The sequence below is a fragment of the Suillus paluster genome (assembly GCF_016628075.1).
Source record: "Suillus paluster strain FC165 chromosome Unknown EDB91scaffold_127, whole genome shotgun sequence".
Classification (NCBI taxonomy): Eukaryota; Fungi; Basidiomycota; class Agaricomycetes; order Boletales; family Suillaceae; genus Suillus; species Suillus paluster.
The window spans coordinates 70007-83911 of record NW_024537687.1 but is presented as its reverse complement, the minus strand read 5'-3'; the positions used below and the strand labels follow the sequence as shown (position 1 = coordinate 83911).

The 13905-nt window shown below is 47.7% G+C and overlaps 4 protein-coding genes across 4 annotated transcripts; all 4 read right to left on the bottom strand.

Annotated features, from left to right (window-relative positions):
* Positions 1–5366: 5366 nt before the first annotated feature.
* EDB91DRAFT_1170327 (thioredoxin-like protein) lies at positions 5367–6923 on the bottom strand. Its single transcript, XM_041320173.1, has 6 exons — positions 6859–6923; positions 6281–6801; positions 6044–6230; positions 5867–5988; positions 5656–5810; positions 5367–5606 (listed from the first exon to the last, which is right to left on the bottom strand). Exons 2-6 carry the CDS (start codon positions 6515–6517, stop codon positions 5564–5566), a joined length of 744 nt encoding a protein of 247 aa, XP_041170606.1. The 5' UTR covers positions 6518–6801; positions 6859–6923; the 3' UTR covers positions 5367–5563.
* Positions 6724–7491, bottom strand: EDB91DRAFT_1170324 (uncharacterized protein). Its single transcript, XM_041320172.1, has 4 exons — positions 7299–7491; positions 6985–7224; positions 6859–6931; positions 6724–6801 (listed from the first exon to the last, which is right to left on the bottom strand). Exons 1-3 carry the CDS (start codon positions 7392–7394, stop codon positions 6896–6898), a joined length of 372 nt encoding a protein of 123 aa, XP_041170605.1. The 5' UTR covers positions 7395–7491; the 3' UTR covers positions 6724–6801; positions 6859–6895.
* Positions 7492–11451, bottom strand: EDB91DRAFT_1170321 (uncharacterized protein). The gene is made up of 12 exons (XM_041320171.1): positions 10792–11451; positions 10591–10734; positions 10422–10541; positions 10209–10365; positions 9577–10163; positions 9413–9526; positions 9293–9361; positions 8986–9242; positions 8756–8933; positions 8151–8707; positions 7992–8100; positions 7492–7941 (listed from the first exon to the last, which is right to left on the bottom strand). The coding sequence occupies exons 1-12, from the start codon at positions 11230–11232 to the stop codon at positions 7645–7647; spliced, it is 3030 nt and encodes a 1009-aa protein (XP_041170604.1). The 5' UTR covers positions 11233–11451; the 3' UTR covers positions 7492–7644.
* A 346-nt stretch (positions 11452–11797) lies between these two features.
* Positions 11798–13039, bottom strand: EDB91DRAFT_122657 (uncharacterized protein). Its single transcript, XM_041320988.1, has 2 exons — positions 12577–13039; positions 11798–12530 (listed from the first exon to the last, which is right to left on the bottom strand). Exons 1-2 carry the CDS (start codon positions 12657–12659, stop codon positions 11813–11815), a joined length of 801 nt encoding a protein of 266 aa, XP_041170603.1. The 5' UTR covers positions 12660–13039; the 3' UTR covers positions 11798–11812.
* Between the last annotated feature and the right edge of the window lie 866 nt (positions 13040–13905).

Here is a 13905-nt window from a genome sequence, read left to right as displayed (position 1 = left end):
CACCCCTGTCATGGTGCCCTACCCAAAGATCGATTTGTTTAGCCTTCACATGACTTGCCTATCTTTAATTAGGACTCATTCTCAAGGTTATTGAACCATATGAATGGATCGGTGATACCAGTTTGGTCTCTAAAAATCATGTTCCAAAGTTGACCACCACTGCCATGGTGGCCCACCCAAAGGTCGATTTTTTCAGCCTTCATATGACTTGCCTGGCTTTAGCTAGGATTCATTTTAGAGGTTATTGGACCATATGAACACGATGGTCGAGCCAGATTTCGCTCTAAAAATCATGTTCCAAAGTTGATCACCACTGCCATGCTGCCCCACTCAAAGATCGATTTTTTCAGCCTTCATATGACTTGCCTGGCTTTATCTATGATTCATTTTAGAGGTTATTGGACCATATGAACACGATGGTCGAGCCAGATTTCGCTCTAAAAATCATGTTCCAAAGTTGACCACCCCTGTCATGCTGCCCCACCCAAAGATCGATTTTTTCAGCCTTCATATGACTTGCCTGGCTTTATCTATGATTCATTTTAGAGGTTATTGGACCATCTGAACACGATGGTCGAGCCAGATTTCGCTCTAAAAATCATGTTCCAAAGTTGACCACCCCTGTCATGCTGCCCCACCCAAAGATCGATTTTTCTAGCCTTCATGTGACTTGCCTGTCCTTCAGAAGTATTTTTCCTGGGTGTTCTTGAGCCCTCTGAACACGGTGGTGATGCCAGATTTCCCTGGAAAAATCATATTCCTGAGATATACAAGGTCCTCCTCCCCCCCTGATCACCTGTATGTCACTATTCCGATATTGTACCTCAATACCGATATTGAAAACAATGTTACTGGGGTTATTGAGGCCTAGGAATCGATTGGTGATGGTCCCGGAGCATCCAGAGGTCGACAATGATGTGATATGTCAAGTGGGCTGAAAAGTCAGTATTTTGACAATATCTCCACAACCCAACCGCCGTTTTCTTTGATTATTGGCTCATATCCATCCTGGAAGTACCCTCTAACATATGTACCAGCCCACCAGAAGATATTTTTTTACAACTTTGAAATGTATTTCTGAAATGACCATATAAGTGACCAAAAGAAGAAGGGGACGGGTGGACGGTTGCATAATGCGTCTGACCAAAAGGGGAAGGGGACGGGTGGACGGTGGGACCGTTGCATAATGTGTGTTGCCAAAAGGGGAAGGGGACGGGTGGACGGTGGGATGGTTGCATAATGTATGTTGCCAAAAGGGGAAGGGGACGGGTGGACAGTGGGAAAGTTGCATAAGTGACTTTAACCAAAAGAGGAAATCCAAGTGCAGAAAAAACACTGATGGGAAAAAAAGCCAGGGGGACGGGTGGACGCTTATGTAAATTATGTCCAAATAAGGCAAAGGTGGACGGGGACGTTTGCACCCTGTAAACAGTCACAACATATAGATAGGTCAGCATTATTGTGATATGGGAGGTTGGCTCAAATATCGGTATTTTGAACATATCTCTACAATCCAACCGCCGTTTTTCTTAATTGTTGGCTCATATCCATCCTATCGATACCCTCTATGATATGTACCAGCCCGCCAAAAGATATTTTTTCACAAGTTTGAAACCTATTTCTATTTTGATCCTATAAGTGATGCCGTTAGCGGCATGATAAACACAACCTGCAATGCCTGGCAGGCTGGTAATGTTGATGCTTACTTCGCTGTGACAGGTCATTGGATTGAAGCGAAGACAGCTACACAATGGGAGTGCGAAAGTGCGCTACTCGGCTTCACGCAAGTCAACAATTCACACAACAGCAAGCGGCTTGGTGGGACTCTTTTCAAGATTCTGGACCGTCTTTGTATTGTACATAAGGTATGCTATTGTGACTAAACGATTCGTAGTTTGATAGGATTTTTTTTATAGCTCGGCCACATCACTTGCGACAATGCCGCTAACAATGGTACAATGCTTGAAGAGTTCGCTCAACTGTATGAAGTCCAATATAAAAAGGAATTTCCGTGGCAGGCTCGCAGGATCAAGTAAGTCTGATATTATTTCGTGTCGGGTGTACCCTCACGTTACGACTGTAGCTGCCTAGCGCATGTTATCAATCTCAGTACACAACTCCTCATTAGCACATACAGCAAGGCTCCCCACTACAATCCGCATGACTCCCGTGCTTTGGATCCTGACATGTCAATTCAAGGTGACCGTGACAAGATTGGACTTATTCGCTTGATCTGTGTAAAGGAACGCTCATCGGCCAAACGAAAAGAGCTTTATAAGACTATTCACGCTAAGGCTGGCATCTCGAACCCCACACAGCTCCTTCTCGATATGAAGGTTCGCTGGTCTTCAACATATGTAATGATCAATCGTGCGGAAGGCAGTAAGGAGGTGAGTCTAATATTCATGAGGTATTTGCTGAATTTGATCCTGGGCCCCAGCACGTCAATGTTTTTGTGTACGAGATAGGCACACAAGAACGTAATCTGGAAAAACATGCCAAAATTGATTACCTCCGGTTGACCTCGACTGAATGGACCCGCATCGGTCAGTTTGCTGATCTACTCTCAGTATGTTCTGTTTCACATCCACACAAGTCTACCGCTAATTTGCTGCTTCAGTATGCAGATGTAGCTCAACAGGCTTTCTCATCAGACAAGGGGACTACACTTCATCTGGCTATTCCTGCCCTCGAGACACTTCATCGAGCCTGGTCGTCTCAAGCAGACCGACCAAAGTATGCCCGTTTTTCAACTGCACTCCATGCTGCTGCGCAAAAGATTGACCAGTACTATGAAAAGACAACTGACTCACCAGCATACATCATGGCTACGTGTACATCTCATCCTGTTCATTCTGTTCTGCGTGCGACTGATGTTTCCATACAGCACTTGATCCAATGGGCAAGATGGCATATTTTAAGAAACACTGGCCTGAAGACCTGCAAGACGAGGTCCTTGCCTGTGTGGAACTAGAGGCACGTTCAATTACGTTGCAATTCATTTTGTATTATTGATCCAGGACTTAGTTTAAAACTCGCTATCTTGCAATGGGAAGATCAGCGATACCGGTGCAAGCATCTATCAAGAAAGGCAAAGTTAATGGCCTCAAAAAACTAATTCGTGAGACCCAGAGTGAGGACGAAGACGATGACCTCGGTTTTGGTGCATCAGCAGCTGATGTTGATCCTTCCAGACCCTGGTATGCCGATTTCAAACACTACATCAACACTGTCGAGGCAAAACTGCCATCTGGAATGAGTACAGTCACATGGTGGGGTGTACGTATATAATATTATATTCCAGCTCATTCCTCGTTACTGATGCTTACTTTTTGATAGATGAATGCTCACAGATACGGACCAGTGTGGTCCTCCATCACTCAGGATTACTTGTCCATCATAGCATCATCCATTTCGAGCGAACGTGCCTTCTCGCAGGGGGGTATTACCATCAGCAAGCGTCGTAATCGCCTCAAATGTGACATTGTTGAGGCACTGCAATGTGTCAAGTGTGCCATTCGTCACGACCTTCTCTTCCGCCTGCCTGGTCCACCATCGTCCACTGAGGAAGCTGACAAGTTTGATATTGAACTGGATGGTAATGAAAACCTGGCGAGTGAGGGTGATGACGAAGAAGATGGTTGGGATGTCTTGCTACTGGAGGAGGACGAGGATGACATATATATTGATTGATTTTTGTTTTATTTACCATTATTCATTCATGTCATTGACCTGCTCATTTTTCCTACTCGGGCCATGGCTCCGGCCAGGCCAGGCCAGGGCCAAGCCATGGTTGAGGGCTTTGGCCCGGCCTATGATTTCTGAAAGCCCTGGCCGTCTGCAGCCAGGCCAAAGCCGGGGCTTTCGAGCCAAGCCGGGCCGGAACAACACTATCTGAGACATCTTTGATCGCGGACGTCATAGTAAGGCCTCCCCGGAAGGCCTGAACCTGCAAGGGCAAATCAGTATTTTGGGTGTCTCAGTTTGTACACAGACTCAGAGCAAGGTATAAGTACATTAAGGTCTCGCAAATATCGAGGTTACGATATATGACAATACACCATGGCTTTTCAAGTTGTACACATGAGAGGGTACTTACGTCGGTCAGTTTTTCAGTGGACACTCCACGCGTTACGAAGGCGAACGCTGAGCTTCTCACCCACCGCTTCGGAGTCGTTCTCGTAACGCACGAGCGCCAGTCCGTACCAGTGAAACCCGATATCAATAAGGGTTAGACAGAATGCTGACTTCAAGGCTGAGAGCCTATCATATTGCGCTGACTCAGCGACTTTCGGTACGTCTGTCTTTCAAGTCTTTCTTCATCTCTGGGAGACAAAGCTAATGCTGGATATAATTGCCAGGCAGCAGCTGTGCACTGTACCGTTGCCCTGAAGCCTGAAGCTTGAAGGCTCTGTATTGAATACTAATAACTGAGTATTCAGCTACTTGGTTGAGCCAACTCGTCACAGCCGTTTACCCGTCCGCACAAGTTATACCAACCGTTCGTCGAACTCCAACAGCTACTCGTCAAGCAACACAACTGTTGCCTGATGCCATCGTTTCTCGTTGTTCCAACATCTCTGACGACGATATCATCTCCACTGTTCAGAGACATTTAATTTGCGAGCAAATCGAACGACAGCCATATTTGCTGACACTCCTGGCACTGTCAGCAGATTTGAAGGGTTTATTGGTGCTAACAAGAATTCTATTCACGCACGTAGATTGATGTCTTGTCTTGCACCAAACACCAGTTGCAATTGCACTAACCCAGAGAGGTCGCGCCATCCTGGAAGGGAATTGGACCTCTGTTATTGAGTCCAGGCTTAATAATTTGCAATTTGTCGCACTTTGCCATGACCACTTCGTACCTCTCGACACCCTCCCATCGATTCTGTCTCGAGCTCCTTTGCTAAGCGTGATACTCGATCATCATAGTTTTACTCCCCGCAGTGCTACCCAACTTAAGCCAGCGGGTGAGAAACGCTGTCCTAGGTGTAATCATGTTCCAGCTCTCCTGCATTTCTGGATGAGGTGACGGGCGCAGTGCACTTGATGAGCTATGAAATGCAGGCATCAAATACTCCACGTGTGCATAAGTACAGTGTATCGACATGGCAATGTGACGCGTGATTGAAAATGCTTAATATTCGTGCACAACCGCCAGATGCAATTGAGCACTAAGCGTCGAGAATAGCGTTGAGCAAAGTCAGGAGGAAGACTTGGTATATTTCCCCGTGTGGTGTGGTATGTTTTGGAGTGAGCGAAGACACATTGCGGCATGGACAGCGAGGAAGTGTTCATACCTCGCCGATCGACTTGCTTCCCATTTCATGATGTTGGATGGATGCTCTGGCAATTATAACCGACGTGACAACAGCGCTTGATTCTCGGTCAACTTCTCGGCGGCCCATGAACAAGACCAGCCAACTCAGTGTCAGTGTCGTTAACTAGGGATTGCAATGTGTAAATGGTGTACAAATTTGCGAAAGTAACATGAGAGGAAATGAATTCATGGTATCGACTTGACCACGTAACTCCGTCGAGCAACCATATCCGTGCCCTACTCGCTCAGGCCTTTGATAAACTCCAATGCAAGACGAGGACTGGTGTATGCGACATTAACGACTGACAAAAAAAACACATGGAACGCACCTGTCTACCGGCTTGACGGGCATCTTCTTGTCCAAAAGCTTGCCACCCTTCTCAAAGACGAAATGACTACGTTTCGTCCTGTTACCGTCGGCTGCTCCAAGAGCGCCTATCAATGACCTCTTTGGATCAGAAATGAGCGGGTATGGGAGTTGTTTCTGAAGTGAGAATTGGTTTCAGTCGTTGCATGACACAAATATGCGTGACAACGCACCTTGGTTTGCCATTTACCCTGGGCAGTTGAGGAGTCGGCACTAACCCCATAAACATCATAATCGAGTGAGGTAAATTCCTGCCATATGTCACGGAAGCCACATGCTTGCGTCGTGCATCCAGCTAGAAGGAGAGAAAACATCATCGGGAAGAACACCAGGAAAGAGCAAAAACCTACGCGTATCAGCCTTCGGGACAAGAAAGAGAACGACACCTTTCTCTGCTGCAATTGAACCAGTATCAATGTCTTCGCCTTTCTCGTTTTTGAGCGTCATCGAGGGCAGAATGTCGCCGATATCGATGGGCGCTGGATCTGCTATATCGTTATCGTCATCGTTGACCGTTTCGTCTTCATTCGCTTTGGCCTTGAATATATTACAGTCAGAATCAGGAAACTTGGCTTCAAATTGCGTACTTTCTTGTTCTTTTCGTCATTATCAACCTCCTCGGCTGCCCTTTTCGTCCTCGCTTTGGAGGGTTTTCTCGGGTTTTTAGCAGGAGCAGGAGCCTCGACTTTCGCTTGCCCTGAAATTCTTGAGGATCGCCTTGGAGCTTGAGCTTCCAGGCTGGATTCGCCGGGGGCCATATTGCTAGGGTGGATGGAGTACGTAGTTGGAGGGAGAGTTATGCTAGGCGGACCCCAGCATAACATTGCTCGCACCCTTGGCGTCTGTCAGGGGCTCCAATTACTACTTTTATTCAAGTAATTTTACGGTATATTCTCAAATAAACTCGACGGCTAGCTTGGAGGACTGCCATGATCTTGAGACTGCTGTTGGTGGTTGCAGAGTTTACAGGGAGCAGAGCCTACGAGCAGTTCACAGGACCCCAAACTGCCTAGTCACTAGCGACGCTCGGCTCCCCACCCCACTATCACCGCCTGACATTGGGAACGTCTTCTCGCCACCACCCCGATCCGACGCGAATTCCCGATATCTAATTTGTCCGTAATCACTAAGTACCAGCACCTCAAAGAAAGAAAACCACACTCACATCCTGTTCCTCACGCGAAACAGATGGCCGTGTTGTTTTATGCTTTCAGTAGATGCTCTTGGGTGATTTCGTGCTGCGGAAACATCATTTTTGATGGAACTATACCAAGAGAATAAGGAAGCATACCTTTTTAGGCGTCACCACGGCCCTGCTATCCGCTTCTATGCCTTCGGATTTCGCTCCTTCTTTGAACCCCAAGCCTGCCGTGTACTGTGGGTCTATCTCCAGAGTCTCTATTCCACGTTCACCTGCGGTAGAATTGAATGAGGCAAGGGAGGACGCAGAGGCCATGCCGGTCCAGCCAACATAGACCTCTCTTCCTTCGACATCGGTTGGCTTGAGGTGGACAGCAAGGGTTTGTGGACGCTATTGTTCCAATCAAAGACAGAGTAAGAGAATGTCAGAGTATGGCATTAGACGGACAGGCCATGCGAACTTACAATCTGTCTCTCGAGAAGGGGTCCGTATATTGATATTGGAAAATTGACCAGTGATGATTTCAGTGATACAAAGTGTAATCTTGCGCGCCGGGGCATTCTGTGGACGACACTGAATACCACTGAGTGTCTCCACAGATTCAGACACAACGTGATAACTACTTACATTTTCCCGTCACACCAAATGTACAACGTAACATATACATACAGAAAGCAGGCAAAGAGTTTATAATATCCTGGAACAGTAAATATTTCACATCTTGCGACTACTATGGATAGCAGGAATATGGCGAGTCCGTATAGGATAGTCAAAGTAGTGAAATAAATGGTGTACGAAGGGCTTGAAACCTTATCGAGACTCGGTGGGGGAGCTTGCTGAAAAGCTTCCTGGAAACGGCCGTGAAGTGGGTGAGGTGGGGCTTCTCGCAGCAGATATCGAGTTGATAGGTGAAATCGGAGAATGTAGGTCTCCCGTTGATCCATTTGAGGACGTTGAACGAATACGAGAGATGTACGGGCGAGGTGAAGGCCGTAGAGGTTCCTCTGTTGGAGGAGAGGCTGCTTCAGGCGCACTCACATCCAGATCCATGCCAAATTCATCGATGATTCCGCGAGGAGGAGGGCGTTCGACCATGGCCTCCAACAACTACAGCAGTCTTCAAAATGTGCGCGGAACTGAATGTCAAATATACTTACCTCACGACGGAGCTCTTCACCGGCGTACTCTCCTTCCATCTCCTCGGGTCCGAGAAGGACAGCACCCTTTCGGAAGATTTCCCCTTCTTCTTCCACCCAACTTTTCGACCTTTAGACATAATTAGAGCACGGAGACTCTTCTCTAGCATAATGACCTACCTAACCACAGGGGAAGGGACGCTAATCTGGTCTTCCTCGCCCAAGTATCTGCTGTCGTCTTCATCCTCGTCCTCTGATTCGGTTATCATGAAAGTGGGACTCAACACTTTCTCCGGCTCCTCAGGCTCTGGTTCTGCTCGGCCTTTTCCTTTGTCTACCTTGGGAGTTAGAGGTTCTTCATCCTCCGACACATGTGTGGGACTCTCGTGCAGAGCATCTCCAACTGTGGAACTGACCGCTTCGCTGGAAATAGTTAACCCAAGACCGTGAAGTAGTGATCTGCTGGAAGGACTGGATGACAGCTGTGCAATGGCACTGTTCAATTTATCGCAGAGGCTCAGCAGCTCTTCTAGCAAGACGACGTCTGTCGTAGTCTGTATCTTGTCTGTGATTTCATCGACGATGGTCTTGGCTTGCTGAACAAGATCTTGATCCGCAGGTGGCACGACGGTTGGGGAGGAGGTGCCAGAAGATATAACTGAAGTAGACGTCGGGCTATTCACCGAGCTCTCGATTTGAGAGAGTAGCGCATGTGCTCTTGACACAGTTTCAGCGCTCTTCAGGATCGTAAGCAGGCTGTTCATATATGCGGGGATATCATTTACCTTGAGCCCGCCACCTTGACGTATCGATTTGGCTAGTTCACTTTCCTGGATCATGTTCCACACACCCTTACCAAGTCCTCTGTTGCTCGTTTGACTGCGAATTCCATCAGAAACGTGTGCCGCCTTTTCTGCTTCCTCCGTGTTCCGGATACAGGTATTGAGAATCTCACGACACATTCTGTGGACGCTCGTATCCATGAAACGAACTGTACAGATGACTAGACACTCACTTGGCAAATTCCTCATCATCTGGGGGTATCATAAGGTCGAGACACCGCATCGTGTGATTAGCCTTGAGTCCCGAGCTAAGCGCCATAACGGCAGCGATGTCTAAGTTGTTGACTGTGAGATCAAGGTGGAGCAAGGAGTTTGATTCAGGGAGGAACTCTGCGAGCGCGATAGCGCCCTGTGACGTCATGTTGGTAGAGGAGAGGAATAGGCGCTTGAGAGCAGTATTCAAAGTGAAGGCCGTTCGGAGTGATTGAATCTAAAAAGACATTTAGTCTAAGTACCATATGCAGGGAATGATTAACGCACGCCTTCGAGACCAGGACCAGAGCAGGGATTCCGACTGAGGTCCAAAGTTTCTAAGCAAAGATTATATTTCTAGAAGCTCCTTCAAACCTAGCGATCGGTAAAGAGATTCTAAAGACTTACCAGCGCTTCGGCAATCGACACCAAACACGGAACATCCAGCTTGTTCTCGCTCAAGTTCAGGACCTTGAGTGTCCTGTTTCGTTTGAGTACTTGCGCCAGATAAGTAACCCCATTCTACGCCAACATCATCAATGAACAATGCCATACTCGAGGAAAGTACTTACGCGGAGGTCGTTGCCTCGTAAATCCAACGTGCGGAGTGCTCCAAGCCTTGGCAACGCATCGAGTGCGCGCACCTTGTCCAGGAGTGCGGCACTTGGACCATCATCATGTTTGTGGCTCGCACCGTTGGGATGGAGGCTACCCTCCGACCGTTGAGGCCCGAAATTTGGTGTAAGATGACGGGTGGTAACACCACCCTGTGGATTTGATGTGATGATAGGGACGACTTGACCAGAAGCCGAAAGCGGGGGAGGTTGTGCGGCTGCAACACCTCGGCGAGTGCGAGGTACATACGGCGTGTAAGTGGTTTGAGGAGGCATGGACGATGGATGGCGCGGAGGAGGTAGTACGGGTCCTGTACGGGCGACAGGTGATGGTGGAGGTAGATGAACGTTGGGGGGAATCGGGGAGGAAGGTGGGGAAGAGATGACACTTCCCGGTTGTAGAGGGAATGTAGCTGAGTTGGGAGTGGTAGGGACTACGTCGGGGTAGTCTCGGATCATGAGAGCGAGTGCGACGGCTCCTGTTGCATTGATGCGATTGTGTCTCAAAGAGAGGTTGCGAAGAGACGAATAACGAATAACTCGGGCTGCAACACTTAATGGAAATTAAACACTGAACATTGGTGACTTACCAAGTACGTCCAGCGCTGCTACTCTGAGTGAGCAGTCATCTAGACGGAGAGAGATTAGACCCGGTTCGGGTGCTGTTGCCAACGAGGCCACGATATACTCTACTGCCTTCTTGTCCAGACTTGTTTGTGAAAGGTCGAGGAATTGTAAACTTTTCGCCTGGTAATAGGAAGATATAAGGATTTGCCCTAACGTAATCTGCGGAACTAGCGCACTTTTGAGGCATAAAAACCTAGCACTTTAAACGCGGGTGTCTTTAAGCGACGGTTTGACGCGACGGAGAGGAAAACAAGGGTGCTAGGTATAAGCAGCGCATGAAGCATAAGCTTTAATTTCTAGGTCGCGGTGAGCACAGTAGAGGCAGCTAGGGGAAAGCCGACTTACATATTCGTCCAAATCACACTCTCGAAGGGTAAGTTTACGAAGGCCCCACTCAATCGTAAACACGTCGGAGAGGATCGCGGCAGATGTGGGTGTCAATTGTACACCAGAAAGATCAACAGACCGAGGGTTCGTGTTTGATGCGCGCTGTTGGGTATAGCATTTGAGAAAAGTTTGATGTTCTCGTACAGTGAATTTTGTTACCTTGAAAGCAGCAGAAATCGCAGGATCTGGTTCTTCTTCTCTTGATGCGCAGCATTCTCTGTAGAACGATTCCACTTTTTCCAAGTTCCACCAATCTTCCGTTTCATTAGGACCAATTGAGTTGCCTCTGACAACCCTCCTGCGTCTCTCCGCCTCTCTCTCCTCAATTGCCCGTTTCTCATCTTTAAGCGTGGGTGTTGATGGAGGGTTGAGAGAGGATATAGGGTAAACTATAGCGAGTTTAGGAAGGATGAAATGGGCGCGCTTGAGGGGTTTGACGTCGTCGCTAGCAGAAGCGGGAGATTGTGCTGGAAGAAAACCTTTGATTCTCGAGAGTATGCCAGTCTGCGCGGGTGGAGGACGCTTCAAAATCGACTTGCCAGGTATCGGAATGGTTACCGCTGATGAAGACGGCGAACATGATGAAGACGGACTTGACATGTCCCTGAACTATGAGTTTGAGTCTGAGGTTTGACGTTTGGCTATTCCACGGTGCTCTAGCCTTCATGACAAGTAATACTATGTAGGGACCGATAAGTAGTTACAGTATGTAAGACTAATCAACTTTCGCATTATCAAGTTGCTCTACTCTCACAAAAAAAACCACCCGGCCCCATGAAGTTTCGAAGCTTTTCTAGCGAACAAGTACTGTAGGATCACGGCGCGGCGTATTTTTTCCAACTTGATTGCAAGCGTATCTCCGCATAATTATATAAATCATTTGGGTCAGCCTGAGGCGCCCTGCTAAGTAGAAGTCTTGCGCCCTTCTCTTTCGGATCGTCAGCAAGTAGCCGCAACTTCAAAATTTTAAGCCAACCAGAGGTGGTTGATACCTCCATTGATATTGCACCGATAAATACATTTAGGCGTTGTGTTTGCATGTCATTATATACACGTACGACAAAGATCATTGTAATACGTCCACTCTCGGGGCGATCCAATGCGCCAACTGTTTCGACAAAGGGGAAAAATATAAGGTGTACAAGGGATAGCCGGGCACTGCGTCCGATCATCATGGCGATTAAAATACATCCATATAGCTCTTGCACCTTTCCCATAAATTCCCCCACCGCCCTCCATTCCACTGCCGAATCCTCATCCAGCCATCATGTGGAGCCACTTTCTCTATCCAAATCAGCACAGACACGATGGCGAAGTCAGCATAGGTGAGTTCATGGCCCATAGCAACTACACCATCGCCGTCCGTGCCTGAGTTCTTCTGAAGAATATTCGCCAGAAAATCGAATTGCTCTTGAACTGCCCTCCAAGCCTGCTCTCGGTCTAGAGGAACGTCAAGATAACTAGGTGTTGTCCCGCTGCGAAAATGATTCTGGCTGCGCTCCGGCAAACGTTGGTGACTAAGAGGTACCATGATAAGGAGCAGTGGCTTCACGAATATCTCTTGGATGAAGTGCACAAACAGTGCCTGCAGTGCACGAGATCCCTCTGGAAATACTTGACGCGCTGCAATTCGTTTAGGTGCAAGGATCGCAGATAGAAGGGTGTACTGGCCTGGGTAAGTGACCTCCAAATACTCAGCAATGTTATTCGCATTTGAAAGGACTACGGGGGCTTGCGGGGACCTGATAGGATCCACAATGACTGGGAGAGAGAAGACAGGTCGACCATCATTTTTAACAGACGTTGGTTGAGCCCCGATGCCGTGGAGGGTTTCCTCGACGTCTGGAAATTCTACCCAAGCAGTGCGGTAGGGGAGCCGTTTATAATTGAGTATCAATCTGGAATATATTAGCGCGCGCACATTTCCGAGCGAAAATGTCTTACCGTACTCGCCAGATATTTGGGGCCCAAGGTTGCGGGATATTGGATGGCACATCATAAAGTATGATCATCGGCTGAGACATCATATGCTGGTATGGGCGATTTTTTGATGGCCTCCAATCGTGCTTGCGGCAACTTATTAAAGGGGGAAACACAGGTACGCTATCTTCGTCGTGCGTGATCCCACCTCTTCTGTCGGTGTTTGATGTGCTTTACGTGTAACCACCTATCTTATTTGAGGTTCTGCGTCTTTCTCACCTTCTTGTGTATAACATGAGGTAACCACTGAATCGCCGACCTTGTTTCTAAGCCGTGAAATCATAAATGACGTCGTCACTCATGAAATCTTTATGAGTACTATGGATATGAAGCTTCGAACGACCAAGGTTGTGCAATTGGTTCCGCACATCAATCTGGGTATGCCATGAGTCATGAAGACTCCCTGCACTGTGCGACCTGTGTATTAGAAACCAGAAAGAATGCGCGAAGGAGCCGATCTCCCTTCACTGGCTGTGTTTTGTAACGCTGGAACCTGTAATTTGCCTGACGTGTGAAGAGATTGCCAAATTTAGAGCTGCTCACCAGAATTCTCCGGAGGCGCCTGAAGTGATGCAGCGGCGACCAGCATCGCAATGTGTATCGCCCCGAAAGATTAATGGGATAGGGTGACTTGGAGACTGTTCTACTGTTAAAACGCCAGAACTCAAGGTCCGACTTAAAGCCCCCATCGCAAGAGCAAAGTTGCGACCATGTCTATGGGAAACATGCAATCTAAGGTTTACAAATTAGCTCTTATCTTCAACAACACCGAGAGAGAATAATCGGCGAAAGTCATTATGCACAACAAAGAAGATTGAACAAAAGCCGGCGCCGACCAGGGTCCTAGTTTCTAGACCCTTGACTAACCATTACATAGTGCAATCATTACGCGACTTGCTTTGGGATGTCATCAATCAAACGCTATAATCAAGACGAACAGGTTATAAGTTACTTACCGGTGCCGATGCTAGAGGCACCTCACGAAGACTTCAGGGTCAAAAGCTAATCTGATGACACACAGCTCCTCATTGAAGCGGCACTATCAAGACCCGTTGAGCCTACGCGGTTAGAGGGCAACGGAAAATCATCTTTTGTGAACCACCGACGTCTAACAGTGCAAAACAATTTTCACATTGCACAAGAAAACAGACCTTTAGGAAGATTTTTTCTCGCTGTACAAAGTCCGATCGCAACATACCGGTGATTAAAGATCAATATGGGTGTTTGCTTCGTCGGAGTCTGCAAGTAGTCCGACATCAACAAGCCAAGGCGAGACAAATGTAATCGGGAAGA

Excerpts from the sequence above, each read along its gene's own strand:
- EDB91DRAFT_1170327 (XM_041320173.1), bottom strand. The coding sequence starts at position 6,517 with ATGTTATGCTGGGGTCCGCCTAGCATAACTCTCCCTCCAACTACGTAC. Across the intron at positions 6,231-6,280 it reads ATGACGAAAAGAACAAGAAA|GCCAAAGCGAATGAAGACGA; the intron begins GTACGCAATTTG and ends AATATATTCAAG. Across the intron at positions 5,989-6,043 it reads TGTCCCGAAGGCTGATACGC|CTGGATGCACGACGCAAGCA; the intron begins GTAGGTTTTTGC and ends CTCTCCTTCTAG.
- EDB91DRAFT_1170324 (XM_041320172.1), bottom strand. The coding sequence starts at position 7,394 with ATGCCCCGGCGCGCAAGATTACACTTTGTATCACTGAAATCATCACTG. Across the intron at positions 7,225-7,298 it reads CCCTTCTCGAGAGACAGATT|CGTCCACAAACCCTTGCTGT; the intron begins GTAAGTTCGCAT and ends TTGGAACAATAG. Across the intron at positions 6,932-6,984 it reads CCGTGGTGACGCCTAAAAAG|CACGAAATCACCCAAGAGCA; the intron begins GTATGCTTCCTT and ends ATGTTTCCGCAG.
- EDB91DRAFT_1170321 (XM_041320171.1), bottom strand. The coding sequence starts at position 11,232 with ATGTCAAGTCCGTCTTCATCATGTTCGCCGTCTTCATCAGCGGTAACC. Across the intron at positions 10,542-10,590 it reads AGTGTGATTTGGACGAATAT|AAATTAAAGCTTATGCTTCA; the intron begins GTAAGTCGGCTT and ends ACCGCGACCTAG. Across the intron at positions 8,934-8,985 it reads GATGATGAGGAATTTGCCAA|AATGTGTCGTGAGATTCTCA; the intron begins GTGAGTGTCTAG and ends GAGCGTCCACAG.
- EDB91DRAFT_122657 (XM_041320988.1), bottom strand. The coding sequence starts at position 12,659 with ATGATGTCTCAGCCGATGATCATACTTTATGATGTGCCATCCAATATC. Across the intron at positions 12,531-12,576 it reads CCAAATATCTGGCGAGTACG|ATTGATACTCAATTATAAAC; the intron begins GTAAGACATTTT and ends AATATATTCCAG.